Source organism: Mus pahari, chromosome 12 (assembly GCF_900095145.1).
Source record: "Mus pahari chromosome 12, PAHARI_EIJ_v1.1, whole genome shotgun sequence".
Taxonomy (NCBI): Eukaryota; Metazoa; Chordata; class Mammalia; order Rodentia; family Muridae; genus Mus; species Mus pahari.
In genome coordinates, this window is record NC_034601.1 from 5,728,568 (window position 1) to 5,745,960 (window position 17,393).

The 17,393-nt window shown below is 40.0% G+C and overlaps 1 protein-coding gene across 1 annotated transcript in view; it reads right to left on the minus strand.

The window, feature by feature from the left end:
* The window catches only part of Grin2a (glutamate ionotropic receptor NMDA type subunit 2A), a 412,491-nt gene that overhangs the window by 55,836 nt on the left and 339,262 nt on the right, over positions 1-17,393 (minus strand). The window contains exon 11 of the mRNA XM_021209495.2: positions 15,909-16,069. Within this exon, the coding sequence (XP_021065154.1) occupies positions 15,909-16,069 (161 nt within the window). The remainder of the gene's footprint in view (positions 1-15,908; positions 16,070-17,393) is intronic.

Sequence of the window (17,393 nt, forward strand, 5' to 3'; positions counted from 1 at the left end):
AGGGTTTCTATTCCTGCACAAACATCATGACCAAGAAGCAAGTTGGGGAGGAAAGGGTTTATTTGGCTTACATTTCCATACTGCTGTTGATCTGCTTGTGGACGTTGTACATCGTGGTGCGCACTAGGCTCCGCACCACGATGTACAACGTCCACAAGCAGCTCAACTCCTTTGCATGACCCTTTCAGTCCTGGGCCTTCAATTGCAACTGAGGCTGCACCTTCACCAATGGCCTTCCATGGCCTCCCACAGTGCTACCATAGCCTCAGCTGCTCTGCATGACCCCTTCATGCTGTCAAAACCAGTACCACCTGAGTAACTCTTACACATTACCAAGTCCAGCCACAGCACAAGGTACAACCTTGGCTCACAGCCTCTGTGCTCTCAGAAAACACTTCCCAGAAGATGTCACCTCAATGATGCTGGTCTCTTCTTAATCACCGCTAATGTCTTAGCTCCAGCTAACCAACATCAATAGTCCCAGTAAGGAAAAGTTTTCACTTGTTAATCACAGCTGATTCTTCAGCCCCAGCTAACCAGAACCACAGAATGTTCACAATCCAAAATAGCAATGGCCCTGAAAAGAATCTTTAATTTTCCCTCTGAAATTTCACAAGCCAGTCCTCCATTTTCTGTACTGTTCTCAAACATTATCTTCCGAGCTCCTATACAACATCTCACCGAGCTCTTATCACCAAATGGATTTTCTGGCCCAAAGTTCCAAAGACCTTCCACAGTCCTCCCCCAAACAAGGCCAGGTTGTCACAGGAATACCCCACTCTGCTGGTACCAATTTGTCTTAGTCAGGGATTCTATTCCTGCACAAACATGACAAAGAAGCAGTTTGGGGAGGAAAGTGTTTATTTGGCTTACATTTCCATAGTGCTGTTGATCACCAAAGGATGCAGGACTGGAACTCAAGCAGGTCAAAAAGCAGGAACTGATGCAGAAGCCATGGAGGTTCTTTACTGGCTTGCTTCCCCTGGCTTGCTCAGCCTGCTCTCTTATAGAATCCAAGACTACCAGCCCAGAGATGGTCCCACCCACAAGGGGCCTCTCCCCCTTGATCACTAATTGAGAAAATGCCCCACAGCTGGATCTCATGGGGGCATTTTCCCAACTAAAGCTCCTTTCTCTGTGATAACTCCAGCTGTGTCAAGTTGTCACAAAGCTAGCCAGTATACCTTTAAAGAGGCTGTTCTGAAATCTCCCATGACTCAGAACCACCAGTACCTGGTGGGGGCTGCTCATCAAGATGACGATTCACCATAGATACACAGAAAACCCATACAAGGCTCAGGAATCTGCATTTTAGCAAATTATTCTATGATTTGTATAGTGTTGGCTTATCAGAAAGGCTTGAAAAAAAAAAACACTAGAAGTTAGAATTCTTTTTCTTAATCCTTCCTGATTTTTGTCCTGGTTTTTAATGTGATCTATCTGAGTTCTGTCTATGTTTGTGGTTTATGAAAATAAAAGACTCTCAGGGCTATTTCAGAGATCAAAATAGTCAGCTTTGCTCTTTACATGGAAAACCTGAGACTAAGAGGTAGTCTGGCTTGTTCAAAGTCATGGCTGGATGATGGTCTATCCAGGACTCACACCCAGGTAACTGATCCTAAGCTGAAGCTCCAAGGTATACAGGCTTTCTTAGGAAATGACAACCAGTGCTTCCCAGCCATGTTTATAGCACTTGTTTGGTTTTTTGTTTTGTTTTGTTTTGTTTGGATGCTACTGAGAACCATACAGCCAGGGACAGGAGCCTAAAACTGAGCTACATGCTTAGGGCGTTCTAAGCAGTGTCTACTGGACCACAAGGTGCTGGAAACAGTACAAAGGAGAGGTCATAAATCTCAGCAATTCAAGAATAAATAGGGTGCCTATTTTCCAGAGAGATGAAAAGTGGGTAAATGACTATTATTGTTGTTGTTAGTTATTATTATTATTATTATTTTCTTATACACTAATATATTCAGTACTGAAAAAAATTAAGAAACATGGTGCCAAATGGTGGAAAAGGGTCTTTAACTGAGTCAGGGTTGATGCTTAAAAGACAGTAGTGAGAGAATGTGGAAATAAACACAACAGATACAGATCTGGTCTCCTCACAGAAATTCATTATCTGAGGGTTTGCAGTCAGATCTCATACCATCCTACAAGAAAAATCCTAAATCACTGAAAGTGGAAGCCAGAGGCTGGGATGAAGCTCAGTTCATAATGCATGAACCTAACATGCCCCAAGGTCCTAAGCTTGGTCACTGGATAAATCAAGTTTGTTGTGTGTTCCTCGTTACTCTGCACTTCAAAGGGGAACGCAAGGAGATCAGAAGTTCAAAATTATATTCTGTTACATAGAGAGCTGAAGGTCAGCCTGGGATACATGTGAACCTGTATCAATAAGAATGTAAGTCAAGGTCATAACCCATACCTGTAATTTTGGCACTTGGGAAAGTGAATGAAATACTGCAGTGTTGCCTGGGCAACATGGTAAAATTCTATGTCAGATAGATGATAGATAGATAGATAGATAGATAGATAGATAGATAGATAGATAGATAGAAAGCTATCTGGTTATCCCTGGTGTTAACACCCAAGCCAGTGAAAGGCAAGCACAACAACAGAAACAACAGAACCCAGTTCTCGACCACAGAAAGCCTTGGATACCCTAACACAGCTGAAAAGCAAGATTCTGACAAAAAAAAAAATCACTTCTAATGACGATGATAGAGGCCTTTCAGGAAGATATAAATAACTCCCTTCAAGAAAAACAAAACAAAACAAAACCAAACCAACACAGCCAAACAGGTAGAAGTCCTTAAAGAGAAACAAATAAATCACTTAATAAATACAGGAAAATACAATCAAACAGGTAAAGGAATTGAACAAAACACCTAAAAATGAAAATAGAAACAATGAAGAAATCATAAATAGAGGCACCACTGGAGATGGAAAACCTAGGAAAGAGATCAGGAGTCATAGATGCAAGCATCACCAATAGAATACAAGAAATAGAAGACAGAATCTCAGGCATAGAAGACATTAATACATCAAAGAAATTGCAAAGGGTTAAAAGTTCCTAACCCAAAACTTCCAGGTAGTTTGGGACACAATGAAAAGACCAAAACTAAGAAAAATAGAAATAGAAGAGGGAGAAGATTCTCAGTTCAAAGGGCCAGAAAACATCTCCAACAAACTCAGAAGAAAACGTCCCTAACCTAAAGACAGAGATGACCATAAACATATAAGAAGCCTTGTAGAACACCCAATAGACTGGAGGAGAAAAGAAAATCCTCGTGACACATAATAATCAAAACACTAAATGTACAAAACAAAGAAATAATATTAAAAGCAGTAAAGGGGAAAAAGCCAAGTAACATACAAAGGCATACCTATCAGAATTACATCAGACTTCTGAACAGAGACTCTAAAAGCCAGAAGATCCTGGACAGATGTCATACAGGCCCTAAGAGACCACAGATGCCAGCTTAGACTAGTATTCCCAGCAAAACTCTCAATCACCATGGATGGAGACACAAAGATATTCCATGACAAAACCAAATTTAAACAATATCTTTCCACTAATCCAGCCCTACAGAGGATATTAGAATGAAAACGCCAACACAAGGAAGGTATCTACACACAAGAAAACACAAGAAATTAATCCAAACTCCAAAGAAGGGGAACACACACACACACACACACACTACCACCTCCAATAACAAAAATAACAGGAACTAACAATCATTGGCCTTTAATATTTCTCAACATCAATGGACTCAATTTTCCAATAAAAAGACACAGGCTAACAGACAGGATATATAAATAGGATCCATAATTCTGCTACATAAAAGAAACACACCTTAGCAACAAAGACTTTCCAAAGAAACAAGCAGAAGTGGCCGTTGTAATATCCCATAAAATAGACTTTCAACAAAAAGTAATAATAATAAAAAAAAACCCTGTGGAAAGATACTTTATATTCAGCATAGGACAAACCCTACCAATATAACATCTCATTTCTGAATATCTATGCCCCAAATACAAGGGCATCCACATTTGTAAAAGAAATCTTACTAAAGCTCAAAGCATGCATTGAACCCCACACAATAATAGTGAGGGACTTCATTCAGTACCCAAATCTCACCAATGAACAAGTCATTGAAACAGAAACTAATCAGAGACACGGGGAAACTAACATGTTATTAACCAAGTGAATTTAACAAATATCTACACGATATTTCACCCCAAAAGCAAAGAATACACCTTCCTCTCAGCGCCTCATAGAACCTTCTCCAAAAACTGGTCATAATTGGACACACACACAAAAAGCCTCAACAAATACAGGAAAGTTGAAATAATCCCATGCATTTTATGAGATCATCATAGACTAAGGCTGGAGTTTAATAACAACAAAAACAACAGAAAGCCCACATACTCATAGAAATTGAATAACTCTCTATTCAGTTTTAACTTGGTCATGAAAGAAATAAAGAAATGAAAGACTTTCTAGAATTCAATGAAAATGAAGGAAAAGTGTACCCAAACTTATGGGACACACTGAAAGCAATGTTAAGAGGAAAAATTTATGGCACTAAGTGCCTTCATAAAGAAATTGGAAAGATCCTATACTAGAGACTTAACAGCACACCTGAAAGCTCTAGAACAAAAAGAAGCAAATACACCAAAAGGTGTAGATGGCAGAAAATAGTCAAACTCAGGGCTGAAATCAGTAAATTAGATATAAAGAGAACAATACAAAGAATCCACAAAACCAAGAGCTTTTTTTTTTTTTTTTGAGAAAGTAAACAAGATAGACAAACACTTAGCCAGACTAATTAAAAGGCACAGAGATAATATTCAAAATAACAAAATCAGAAATGAAAAGGGAAACAAAACAATGGAAACTGAGGAAATTTGAAAAATCAGATCTTACTACAAAAGCCTATACTCAATAAAACCAGAAAAATCTAGATGAAATGAATGATTTTCTAGACAGACCATGTACCAAAATTAAATCAAGATCATGTAAACTATGTAAGCAGTCCCAGAACCCTTAAGGAAATAATAAGCAGTGATTAAAATCTTCCTAACCAAAACCAAGTCCAGGGCCAGGTGGTATTCACAGAAGATCTAATACTCAAACGATTCCACAAAACGAGAACAGAAGGAACATTGTGTAATTCACTCAATGAAGCCACACTTACTCTGATACCTAAACCACACAAAGACCCAACAAAGAAAAAAAAAAAAACTTTAGACCAATTTCACTTATAAATATCAATACAAAAATACTCAATAAAATTCTTGCATACCAAATCCAAGAACACATGAAAAGCATTTTTCACCATGATTAAGTGGTTTTCATCCAAGGGATGGTTCAATAAATAAAAATTCATCAATGTAATCCAGTATATAAAAAAAACTCAAAGAAAAGTCACATAATCATCTCATTAGATGCTGAAAAAGCCTTTGTCATAATCCAACACCCCTTCATATTAAAACTCTTGGAGAGATCAGTAATCCATAGCACATAACTAAATATAATAAAAGCAATATACAGCAAACCAACAGCCAATATCAAATTAAATGGAGAGAAACTTGAAGCAATCCCACTAAAATCAGGGACAAGACAAGGCTGCCCAATCTCCCCCTATCTATTCACGACAGTACTTAAAGTTCTAGCTACAGCAATTAAACAACAAGAGGAACCCAAACGGATACAAATTGGAAAGGAAGAAGCCGAGGTATCACTATTAGCAGATGATATGATAGCATACTTAAGTGGCCCCCAAAATTCTATGACTGAACTTGATAAACTTTAGAAAAGTTGCTGAATATAAAATTAACTCAAACAAATCAGTTGCCTTCTTTTATACAAATGATAAACAGGCTGAGAAAGAAATTAGGGAAACAAGATCCTTCACAATAGCCACATATAGTACGAAATATCTTGGTGTAACTAACCAAGCAAGTGAAAGATCTATAGGACAATAACTTCAAGTCTCTCAAGAAAGGAATTGAAGAAGACCTCAGAACATAGAAAGATCTCCCTTGCTCATGGATCAGTAGGGTTAACAAAGTGAAAATGGCCATCTTACCAAAAGCAATTTACAGATTCAATGCAATCCCCATCAGAATTTCAGCACAATTCTTCACAGACATGGAAAAAGCAATTCTCAACTTCATATGGAAAAACAAAAAAGCCAAAATAGCCAAAAACAACTCTGAACAGTAAAAGAACTTCTGGTGGAATCAGCATCCCTGACCTCAAGCTGTACTACAGAGCAACTGTGATGATAAAAAACAACAACAACAAAACAACCTCATGGTCTTGGTATAGAGACAAACAGTTTGATCAATGGAATAGAATCAAAGACCCAGAAATAAACCCACACACCTATGGACACTTGATCTTTGACAAAGAAGCCAAAACCATAGAGTGGGAGAAAAGAAATAAACAAAAAAGCATCTTCAACAAATGGTGCTGGTCTACCTGGCAGTTGGCAGGAAGAAGAATGCAAATTGATCCATATTTATCACCCTTCACAAAGTTCAAATCCAGATAGATCAAGAACCTCAACAGAAAACCAGATACACTGAATCTAATTGAAGAGAAAGTGGGAAATTACCTTGAATGCATTGGCACAGAGGAAAATTTCATGAACAGAGCATCAGTGGCTTAGGCTCTAAGACTAACAATTGATAAATGGGATCTCTTGAAACTGAAAATTTTCTGTAAGGCAAAGAACACTCTCAATAGGACAAAATGGCAACCTATGGATTGGGAGAAAATCTTCACTAACCTTACATCTGATAGAGGGCTAATATCTAAAATATATTAAGAACTCAAGTAGTTATACTCGAAAAAATCAAATAACCCAATTTAAAAACAACGTACAGAGCTAAACAGAGAATTCTCAACAAAGGAATTACGAATGGCTAAGAAGCACTTAAAGAAATGTTCAACATACTTGGTCATCAGGGAAATGCAGATCAAAACTACCCTGAGATTCCACCACTTTACACCAACCAGAATGGCTAAGATCAAAATTTCAAGTGACAGCACATGCTGGCAAGGATGTGGAGAAAGAACACTTCTCCATTGCTGGTGGGATTGCACACTGGAGCAACCACTCTGAAAAACAATCTGGTGGGTTGATTATGCCTCTCCTGGGATGGGGTATGGATGGAGGAACCTCTAGAAATTCCCAGAGACCTGGGATGTGAAAGGTTCCCAGGACTCATTGGAGAAGACCTTAGCCGAACAGCGGGGAGATGGAACCTGAAGATACCACATCCAGTAGGTAGATGGGGTCCCTAGTAGAGGGATAGGATCATGAACCCACCTCCAAAATTTTGACCCAGAATTGTACCTGTATGAAAGAAATGCAGGGACAAAAATGGAGCAGAGACTGAAGGAAAGGCTGACCAATGACCAGTCAAACTTGGGATCTATCTCATAGGTGGGTACCAAAGCCTGACACTATTACTACTGCTATGTTGTACTTGCAGACAGGAGCCTAACATGGCTGTCCTCTGAGATGCTCTTACCAGCACTTGACCACACAGATGCAGATGTTTACAGCCAAGCATTGGACTGAGGTCAGAGACCCCTGTGGAAGACTTGGGGAAGAGTTGAAGGAACTGAAGGGTCTGGCAACCACATAGGAAGATCAAAAGTGTCAACTAACCTGGATCCTTGGGAACTCCCAGAGACTAAGCCACCAACCACAGAGCATACACAGGCTTGTCTCAGGCCCTGGGTAGATATGTAACAGAGGACAACTACCTTACCTGGCTTCAGTGTGAGAGGATGCGCCTAATCTGTAGATGCCTATGGGAAGGGGGGTGCCCAGGTAGGAGTGGAGCACCCTCTCAGAAGCAAATGGGAGCAGGAGTGGGTGGGAAACTCTGCAAGGGGAGACCAGGGAGACAACATTTGGGATGTAAATAAATAAAATCATTACGTAAAATGAATAAATAAATAAACTAAAATGGAAGAAAACGTAAGAGATTTATTTTGTAACTTCATGGTAAAAGAAGATTTTTAAATTACAACTCAAAATTCAAAAGCCATAGTAATGATTAATATATTCAACTACAAAAAAATAAAGTACACGTGGAAGAAATATCTTCCACGGGATCAAAATTGATGAACTGGTTTTTTAAAAAAAAATCTATCTTTTCAAAAAATGTATTACTGATGACTCTTGGTTATATAAAAAAAGGGGGTCAAACTCACTTATAATAAAAATGTCCAAATTAAAATATATGTCAGTGCAAATTTTCCTTAGTAGGAACTGTTCAGAAGGTTAACTGGGAATTGTGCTGGAAACCATCTTAGTTTACCCTGTAAGACTCTCTCTTACAGGGTAAATATATATATTTTAAAAAAAGAAAGAAATTCGTCAATATCTGCCAAAGTTAAATTATATATAATGTTTGACCAACTATTTCAAGAAATTAATTTTACATTACACAGACATGCATGGATAGTCTCCATTGGAATATTATTTGCAATAGCAAAATAATGAAGTCGACTCAACTCTATTAATAGGGCAGTAGATAAATACAACATGGCTCCTTTACAAATGAAAGCTTATGCGTTGACATAGAACAATTTGGAAGATGCCAGGGGAATAGAAGATAGAGTAAATGTATTGTTTACTACAGAGGGGGAGTCTGAGGCAGAGGAAGAACAGCATGGAAAGAGAATTTAACTGTTCATTTTTCGTGTATGTTCTCTGTTTCGGATGATATAGGGGATTAAACATTTTATGCTCACCACTGAACTATATCCCCAGCCCTCGTTTTACTCCTTATCTGGAGACAGGGTATTACTAAATTGCCAAGGGTAGTCTTGAGCTCATTTTGTAAAGGCAGGACTCAAATTTATGTTCTTCCTGCAAAACTGGGACGATTGACTTGCAACATTAGGCACGAGTATTGATATTTTTAATTTTTGAAATATACAAATGTATTATCTATTCAAACCTTAATTTATTCCAGCAATTAACCATGGAGTCTGTTCAAAACACATGTGGTTTTTTACCATCATTAACCCCAGTAAGTGCAAGTCTTCCTGGTGGAGGCCTGATGAGCTCTCATCCCTAACGACCTAGCATACAGTTATCATCAAAGGGATAATTCCTATTCCTTTAGGTCTTGCTTCTGAATTTGAAGGACCAACCCAAAGCAACTCTTACATGGGAGATGGAATACAGGGCAGACCACCATCTGCTCACATTTTCCAAGATGGATGTCATAATTACTATATGGCGTTCAGGAAACAATGTGTACAATTTGGTTTCTGCTTCTGTAATGCTTTTTCTTGCAATATTGCATTTTTTTTTAAAAAAATGAAGGAAAATAACCCATTTTTGAGTACTGGGTGACAAACGGACAACAAGGATCCAGACAGCCTTCAGTGGCATCATCCATAGTGTGTTCATGGTTTGTCTGTTCATCTGAAACAATACTATAGATATTTGTGAAGACCCTTTAGAAAAAACCCACGCCATGGCTAAGTTTTAAAGTTATAAAAATTCTTTTGTGGCATCTGCTAAAATTGAATCTATACACACTCCATGCCCCAGTAATTCTCACAAGGAGAACCATGAGTAAAACAAGGCACATACAAGGGAATCCTTAGAAAGGGACCCATACTACAAGCAGGACAGTACTCACACATCCACCAAGACAGAAGAACAGATAAATTTGTCAAGAGTACAAACATAAGATTCTACACTGTGATGAGAAATGAGACCTAGAACTCATTGCAAGATCCTCAATTAGAATGCTGTGCTAAAGAAGACAGACAGAAAATTGGAACGAGCATATTGATGTTATTTATGGGTTCTAATAGCAGGAACTGACCTTCAGCTTTGGAAGAAGTGACAAGAGTGGTTGGAAGATACTGTTAAGGATGGTGTGGATGACTACTGACAAGGACCACTAACCTACAACACCAGTTAGTACAGAGCCATCAAATAATTTATTTAATATCCAACTTTTTGTGTTGTTGTGCATTTAGAAAGTTTTTAAAAATCATTCCAAGCCTGAACAAGCCATATGTGAGTTTCGCATAAGTCATGGGCTTAACTTCGGAGGAAATGTTCTTCCTGTCTGTGCTAAGATCCTGATTAAGTTGATAACACAGACCTGGTGGGGGAGAATGCTCTCTGACAATATCCCTGGGGACCTGTGCAGGGATCTGGGTTTGGTTTGACAGGGATGAGGGGCTTCTTAGTCCCCACAAAGTAAGAAGCCAGAGGAAGCAACTGAGTGAGGAGACTGCACCTGCAGTCACGTGTCAGGCACAGAACCCCCCAGACGCCTGAGATCCCCACTGAAGCTAATTTTCTAGGTAATCAAAACTTCTCTCATTATAAAACTCCTTCATTTAAAATGAAATCATGTTAATGGAATCCTTCTAAATTGTATTTCACACATTCCTGACTTTTCGAAGATGTGCAAATGGAATTTAACCTTTGTAACAAATGACAGCAATAACAATAAGTACCATCTCATGCCAGGTGCTACTCCGAATGCTCTCTCTAACACATTTGTCCATCTTGTTTGTCACAGAATTCTTAGGAATTAGGTTCTGTGATTATTCCCACTTTAAAGGTGAGGCTCGGGATGATCACATAAAGGTCACGCACAAATATCACAGAATTAACAGTAGGCCGAGGCAGTGCCTGTCTCCAGAGCCTAAGCTCATGACCACTGAATGTGATAGTTTTCTTTCTCTTATATGTGCATGCTTGGGGATGGGTACATTCATATGTATCACATACATGTGGCAGCTGGAGCCCACTGTCAGATTGTTGGAGTGTTCTCCACCTTATTTGTCGAGACTGGGATGCTCCCTGGCCTGGAGCTCACTATATGAACTCGGCTGACCAGCCAGGAAGCTTCCTGTCACTATCCACCACCAGCACCACCATCTCTTCCATCACCAACTCTACCACCACTATGACTGTACTAGGATTTCAAATGCCACCATACCTGGCTTAAAACCAACCAAACAAACACAGATTCTTTTAGATCCGATCCAATTATTCACGTTTGTGTGGTGAATGGCTTAAAATTTATTTCCTGTTCCTGAGACCTTATCTTCTGCTGGCCTAGAAGTTTTGGTTCCAGAGGTAGGACATGCTCCTGCCAGGAACCACAACAAACATTCCACTGAACTTGAAGTTCAGACTTCCTACTGGCCTTTTTGGGCTTCTGATGTCCTTAAGTGAACAGGCTAAGAAAGGAATAACAGTGTTAGGAGGGGTGATTAATCCATATTACCAAGGGGAAATTGGGTTGCTTTTCTACAAAGGAGATAAGAAAGATTATGTCTGGAGTCCAGGATATCCTTTAGGGTGTGTCTTAGTTAGGACTTTATTGTTGTGAAGAGACACCATGACCAAGGCAACTCTTAAAAAGAACATTTCACTGGGGCTGGCTTATAGGATTAGTGGTTCAGTCCATTATCATCACAGCAGAAAGCATGGCAGTGTCCAGACAGGCATAGCACTGGAGGAGCTTAGAGTTCTATATCTTGTTCTGAAGGCAAACCGAAGACTAGCTTCCAGGCAGTTAGGAGGAAGGCCACTGATAACCCAACCCCCACAGTGACACACTTCTTCCAAGGAGGCAAAACCTCCTAATAGTGCCACTCCCTGGGTCAAGCATATTCAAACCATCACATTCCACAACCTGGCCCTCACAGGCTTGTTCAAACACATGAATCTATGGGGTGATGAGCAGAGGTGGCACATATCTAGTCATAGAATAATTCGAAATGCATTTAGTCCAACTTCAAAAGTCCTCATAGTCTATACCAGTCTCAACACTGTAAAAAGTCCAAAGTTCAAAGTCTTTTCTGAGATTCATGCAATCTCTTTACGGTAATCCTCTATAAAATCAAAACAAAAAGGTAGATCACATACCTCCAACATCACAGGGTGTGCATGACCATTTCATACCTTCATAGTGAGGAAATACTGGACCAAAGCAAGACCAAAATTAGCTGGGCAAACTCCAAACTCTTCATCTCCATGTCTGATGTCCAACTTCTTTCAGCTTTGTTGGCTGAAATACAATTCCTTCTCTTGGGCTGGTTCCACTCCCTGTTAGCAGCTTTCCTCAGCTGGTATCCCATGGCTCTGGCATCTCTAACATCTTAGGGTTCCCAAAGCAACCTCAACTTCACAGCTTCTTGTTTCAATGTCTGGGATGCACTCATGATCATGCACTTGGGCTCTTCCAAAGGGCTTGGGTCATAACTCCAGCTCTGCCCTCTGTAGCACTCTGGACTATGGTTGACTCCTCTACAGTGCTGCTGCTATTCTTGGTGGTCATCCCATGGTACTGGCATCAAGACCAATATACTGAGGTCTTCCACTGCAACTAGGTTTCACCAACAGCCTCTCATAAGCTCTCTTCATAATGCCAAGCCTCATCTTTTTTGCATGACCCCTTTAGGCCTGGGCCATCAACAGCAACTGAGACTGCACATTCACCAGTGTATTTCCCTGGCCTCTCACAGTGCCAAGCCTCAGCTGCTTTCCATGACCCCTTCATGCCTTCAAACCAGCACCACCTGGATGATTATTACACATTACCAAGTTCAGCTGCAGCTCAAGGCACAACCTTGGCTATCTCTGGAACACAGCTTCTTTGTGCTCTTAGAAAACACTTCCCAGAAGATTTCACCTCGGTGATACTGGTCTCTTCTTAATCACCGTTAAGTTTTTAGCTCCAGCTAACTAGCATTAATTATCCAATAATCCCTTCTATTTTTGTCTATAAAGCCAGAGACACATGGTCAAAGCTACTGAGTTCTCCTGCTTACTGGAACTGGAACACAGTCCTCTTGTTCTATTACACTATCACCAGCTTTCTATTTTCCAACTCCTTCACTGTATAAGCGTGGCTGTCATGGAACTTGCTCTGTAGAAAGACATTGAACTCAGAGGTCTATGGCTCCGTCTCCTGAATGCTGGGATTAAAGTGATGTATCACCACACCTGGACCTAAGCTTTTCTCTTCTTGGAACTTGTTCTGTGCCAGGCTGGCCTTGAACTGAGAGATCTATTTGCCTCTGTCTCCTTGGATTAAAGGCACATAAACACTACCATGCCTGGGTCTGATCTTTTCATGGTCACTATTCCTCCAGATGCAGATCAAACGTCTGTGTCCTCCATTTCTGGATTGTAGTTCATTCCAGAATAAAAGTACAAATGAAAACAACAATCAGGTTATAATGCCTAACATGACATAACTAACTATTCCTTGTTCAACTGCAAAACCATAAACAATAAGCTTAGCTGGGTGGGATCTTGCCCCGAAGTCATCACTTTTTAAATATGTTTATCTCCTTGAACACAGAATTCAGCTCCATTTCACTTCCTGGTGGCCCTTCACTTCTTAAACGATACATTTTTGTATTTTTTTTTCTTTTTAAGCTTGCTATGCTTTATTAGAATGCCCTTCAGAAAAGTGAGCCACAGTCTAAATTTGGTTGATTTGAGACTTCTTTTGCCAATACAATGAATCTAAATCTGTTTAGCTTAGCCTCTGGTCAACTCTTCAGACACAGGCAAAGGCAGCAAAACATTGTAAGAATGATCTCCAGAGTTCGAATCCCTCTCAGCACCAATGCTTTCCATATTCCCACTAGCTGTCCCATTAAACCCCACTTAAAGCATTCCACAGCTTTTCAAATCCAAAGTCACAAAATCCACATTCCTCCAAACAAAACATGGTCACTGCAATCACAGCAATATACAACTCCTGGTACCAACCTCTGTCTTAGGACTTTATTGCTGTGAAGAGACACCATGTCCAAGGCAACTCTTATAAAGGATATTTTACTAGGACTGGCTTACAAGTACAGAGGTTCAGTCCATTATCTTGGCAGAAAGCATAGCAGTGTGCAGGCAGGCATGGAACTGGAGGAACTGAGAGTTCTGTATCTTGTTCTAAAGGCAAACAGAAGACTGGCTTCTAGGCAGCTAGAAGTTCTCTCAAAGCCCACCCCCACAGTGACACACTTCCTCCAAGAGGCCACACCTCCTAATAGTGCCACTCCCTGGGCCAACCATATTCAATTGCCACAGGGCGTTTTTTTTGGTTAAAGTCAATAGGAAACTACAAACAGCCTAATCCAGGAAAGATGAGAAAGGGCACAGACCCATCAGGAATGAAGATATGGATCACTCTGCCAGGAAGAGTACCAAGACCTGCTTGCTGAAGGTGGGAAAATACAGAATGGGTAGTAGAAGAAGCTAGTTATTAATACCATCTAAGGATGTTACCAGTTGCAAAAATAGGAATTATAATTGACTTAAGTATTTCTGTCTTATATTGGTAAGTATATGTTTGTACAGATATTTGTGTTTTCTTCCCTTAACTTCTTTATCATTTAATGCCATATCAATTAAGAGAATATCAGTAGTTATCATAGCTGAATTTTAGATACTCAAAGAATGTCCCTTAAGAGACATTGTCACCCATTTTAAAATGTATAATGTGTTTACAATTGTACAAGTAGTACTTATATCATGTTAGACATAACTATGACCTGGTTGTTTTCATTCATAAATGAAAATATAACATAAGGAAATATGGTTGTACATCAAGTTGACAAGGTGTTAATTTGTAATGACTATTCTTGGTTGTCAACTTGACTCTATCTTAACTAAACACAGAATGGCTGGGAACCCCTGTGATGATTTTATTTCTTAATTAAATACTTTTAAGTAGGAAGACCAACATTTAATCCAGATCTTTTGAGGTGGAAAGATACACATTTAGTCTGGACCACACTTTGTCCTGGCAAACCTACATAAAGAACATGGAAGAAAGAAGCTTGCTCTTTTGCCTTCTTGTTCTTGCTAGCAAGCATATACTGAAGACCAGCTTAGACATCCAATGTTATTGACTGCACAATTACTGTATTCTTGGACCTTTCATTAGTAGACAACCTTTGTTGGACTAACTGGAAAACAGCCTGTAAGCCATTTTATAAGATTTCCTTTGTGTGTGTGTGAGTGTGTGTGTGTGTGTGTGTGTGTGTGTGAGTTTGTATGAATATGTACGTGTTTTTGCTTATATATACATTTATATAAACATATATGTATATATACATAGATACATACATATATAATGAGAGTCAATGCTCTCATGTTAGGAAAATACCCCAAACCAAGGAGTCATCCTGAAATTAACAGAAAACATTCCCTTAGGGTGGTACAGAGCCAGGGTTGGTATCAGGAGAGTCAGCCTGAGTGGGAATCTGGAGTCCCTTGACTGATACAGCTTCACTCTCCCATGTCAATGAGTAGACCAGAACTCTGGCTGTGTCTTTAGAAAGCATTTGAGTTCTTATCTCTTTCCTTTCCTATTTCCTTTCTCCTCACACCATTCTTTGTTCAATGTCTCCTGGGGGAAATTAGAACTTTTGCATTCTAGACACAGACTTTGCCTCTGAGCATCATCTCCAACCACCTTCATCAATTTTGTACTGTCAAGCTGTTACCAGTACTTTACCCTTCTAAAAAAAAGCTAATGGAAATCTAGTTTTCCTTTCTTTAAGCTCTCAACCTTTTTAGGTCTCTCTACTTGACAAAGACATCCCGTGGAGTTGGATCAACTTCTTTATCAGTTTAAGGAACCCCTCTGGGATTTTCCCATTTCCATACTTGGTGGGTTGCTTTCTCTTAACAGGAAGCCCCCCCCCCCCCCGTGATGTTCATCATATTAACACAAACACTCCTCTGCTGGGGGCCATCTAGCCTGCAGTACCTCTTCAGAAAATTCTCACAGATAAGTACAAAGCCGTGCAGAGTCTGTTTCTGTCAGATTTAAAGACCTGATGCCTGCAGAGAAGAAGGAACGACTGTTCTTACCCAGTTTTCAAGCTGACCAAGGCATCCTCTACTCCCCTCTGGTTGAATTTGGTCATGTACTGGTGCATATAGGGGTAGTTGTTACGAATATTCCTCTCTGTACTTCCATTGGGTACTGTCCCAAATCGGAAAGGCGGAGAATAGTCATGAGGTCTCTGGAACTGGAGGGGAAAGTAAAGGGAGGAAAAGGTGAAAGGAAGAGAAAGAAGCAACCAGTGAGCATCCATTCACACAGTGGCAGTTCAACATGCAACAGCAGAGAACAGCAAAAGAGATTTGCTCAGGCTCTTTGTGCTCAACCATATCTTCCATCTCTACAGAGGCATTTAGCTTGTGGTTTTGTCTCCATCTGTGCCCCAGAAGCAAGAACAGGGCTTAGTCAATGAATATTTGCTGGGGATGGCTTTCCTGTGCCATTGAGGAGACTAGCACCATGCTAGGCACATAGTTGGCACTAAGATATGCTACAGGATTTAAGCGTCTACTTTACCCAAAGTCAGTTATCTGTTTTGTGACAGTCCTTTCCTTTTGTGATTACTACCAATCCTACCTTGCTCTCATCTCCAGAAAAATGGTCATGTGCTATGACTCATTCATCCTCCATTCAATCATTTCCACAGGTAGTATTGATAGAGTCCTAACAGTTGCCTGCCACGATGCCTGGCTCATGGCAGGCCCAGGGTAAGTTTATGATCCAAAGATTCCACAGATTTCTCCCTGGGCACTCAGGTTTCATGGAAGTTTTCTATGTTCCATGATTCTTTCTTGACTAACTGACTGATACTATCTGTTAATAGGGTGTGTGTGTGTGTGTGTGTGTGTGTGTGTGTGTGATGTGCCTGCAAGTGCAGGACAGATATAAATCTTACACGTGATTCCTCAAGACAAAATATACCTTGTGTTTTGACACAGTTTCTTTTACTGAACCTGGAACCTTCCAAACAGTTTAATGTTGGAGCTCTGGGAGATGAAACATACAAGGCACTTAGCTGACTGAGACATCACTCCAGCCCCATGTTCACAGCCTTAAAACATTTTATTAGGCTAACTTGAATTGTACACAATAACAGGTTTTGTTAGAGCATTTAATTATGTACAAAATGTACTTAGATCAAGATTTAGAATATTTGATCCAATTAAAGTCAGTTGCTATGACCTGCATTCTAAAAAATACAATTGTCCCTAGAGATAGCACAGGCAGGGGCCATGAGACTTAGCTGAGAATCTGTCCCTCTCAACTACGGACCATGAGTAAGTCATTTCACGCTATCCTGTCTCCTGTCTCTCTTTCAAACCTGCAGTAGGGACCATACCAGCAGTTCCCTTATAGAGCTATTATGAAAACTGAAGACTAGAACATTCACCAAATAGCAGCAGCCAAGAAAGCATTAGAAGCCGGGCAGTGGTGGCGCACGCCTTTAATCCCAGCACTTGGGAGGCAGAGGCAGGTGGATTTCTGAGTTCAAGGCCAGCCTGGTCTACAGA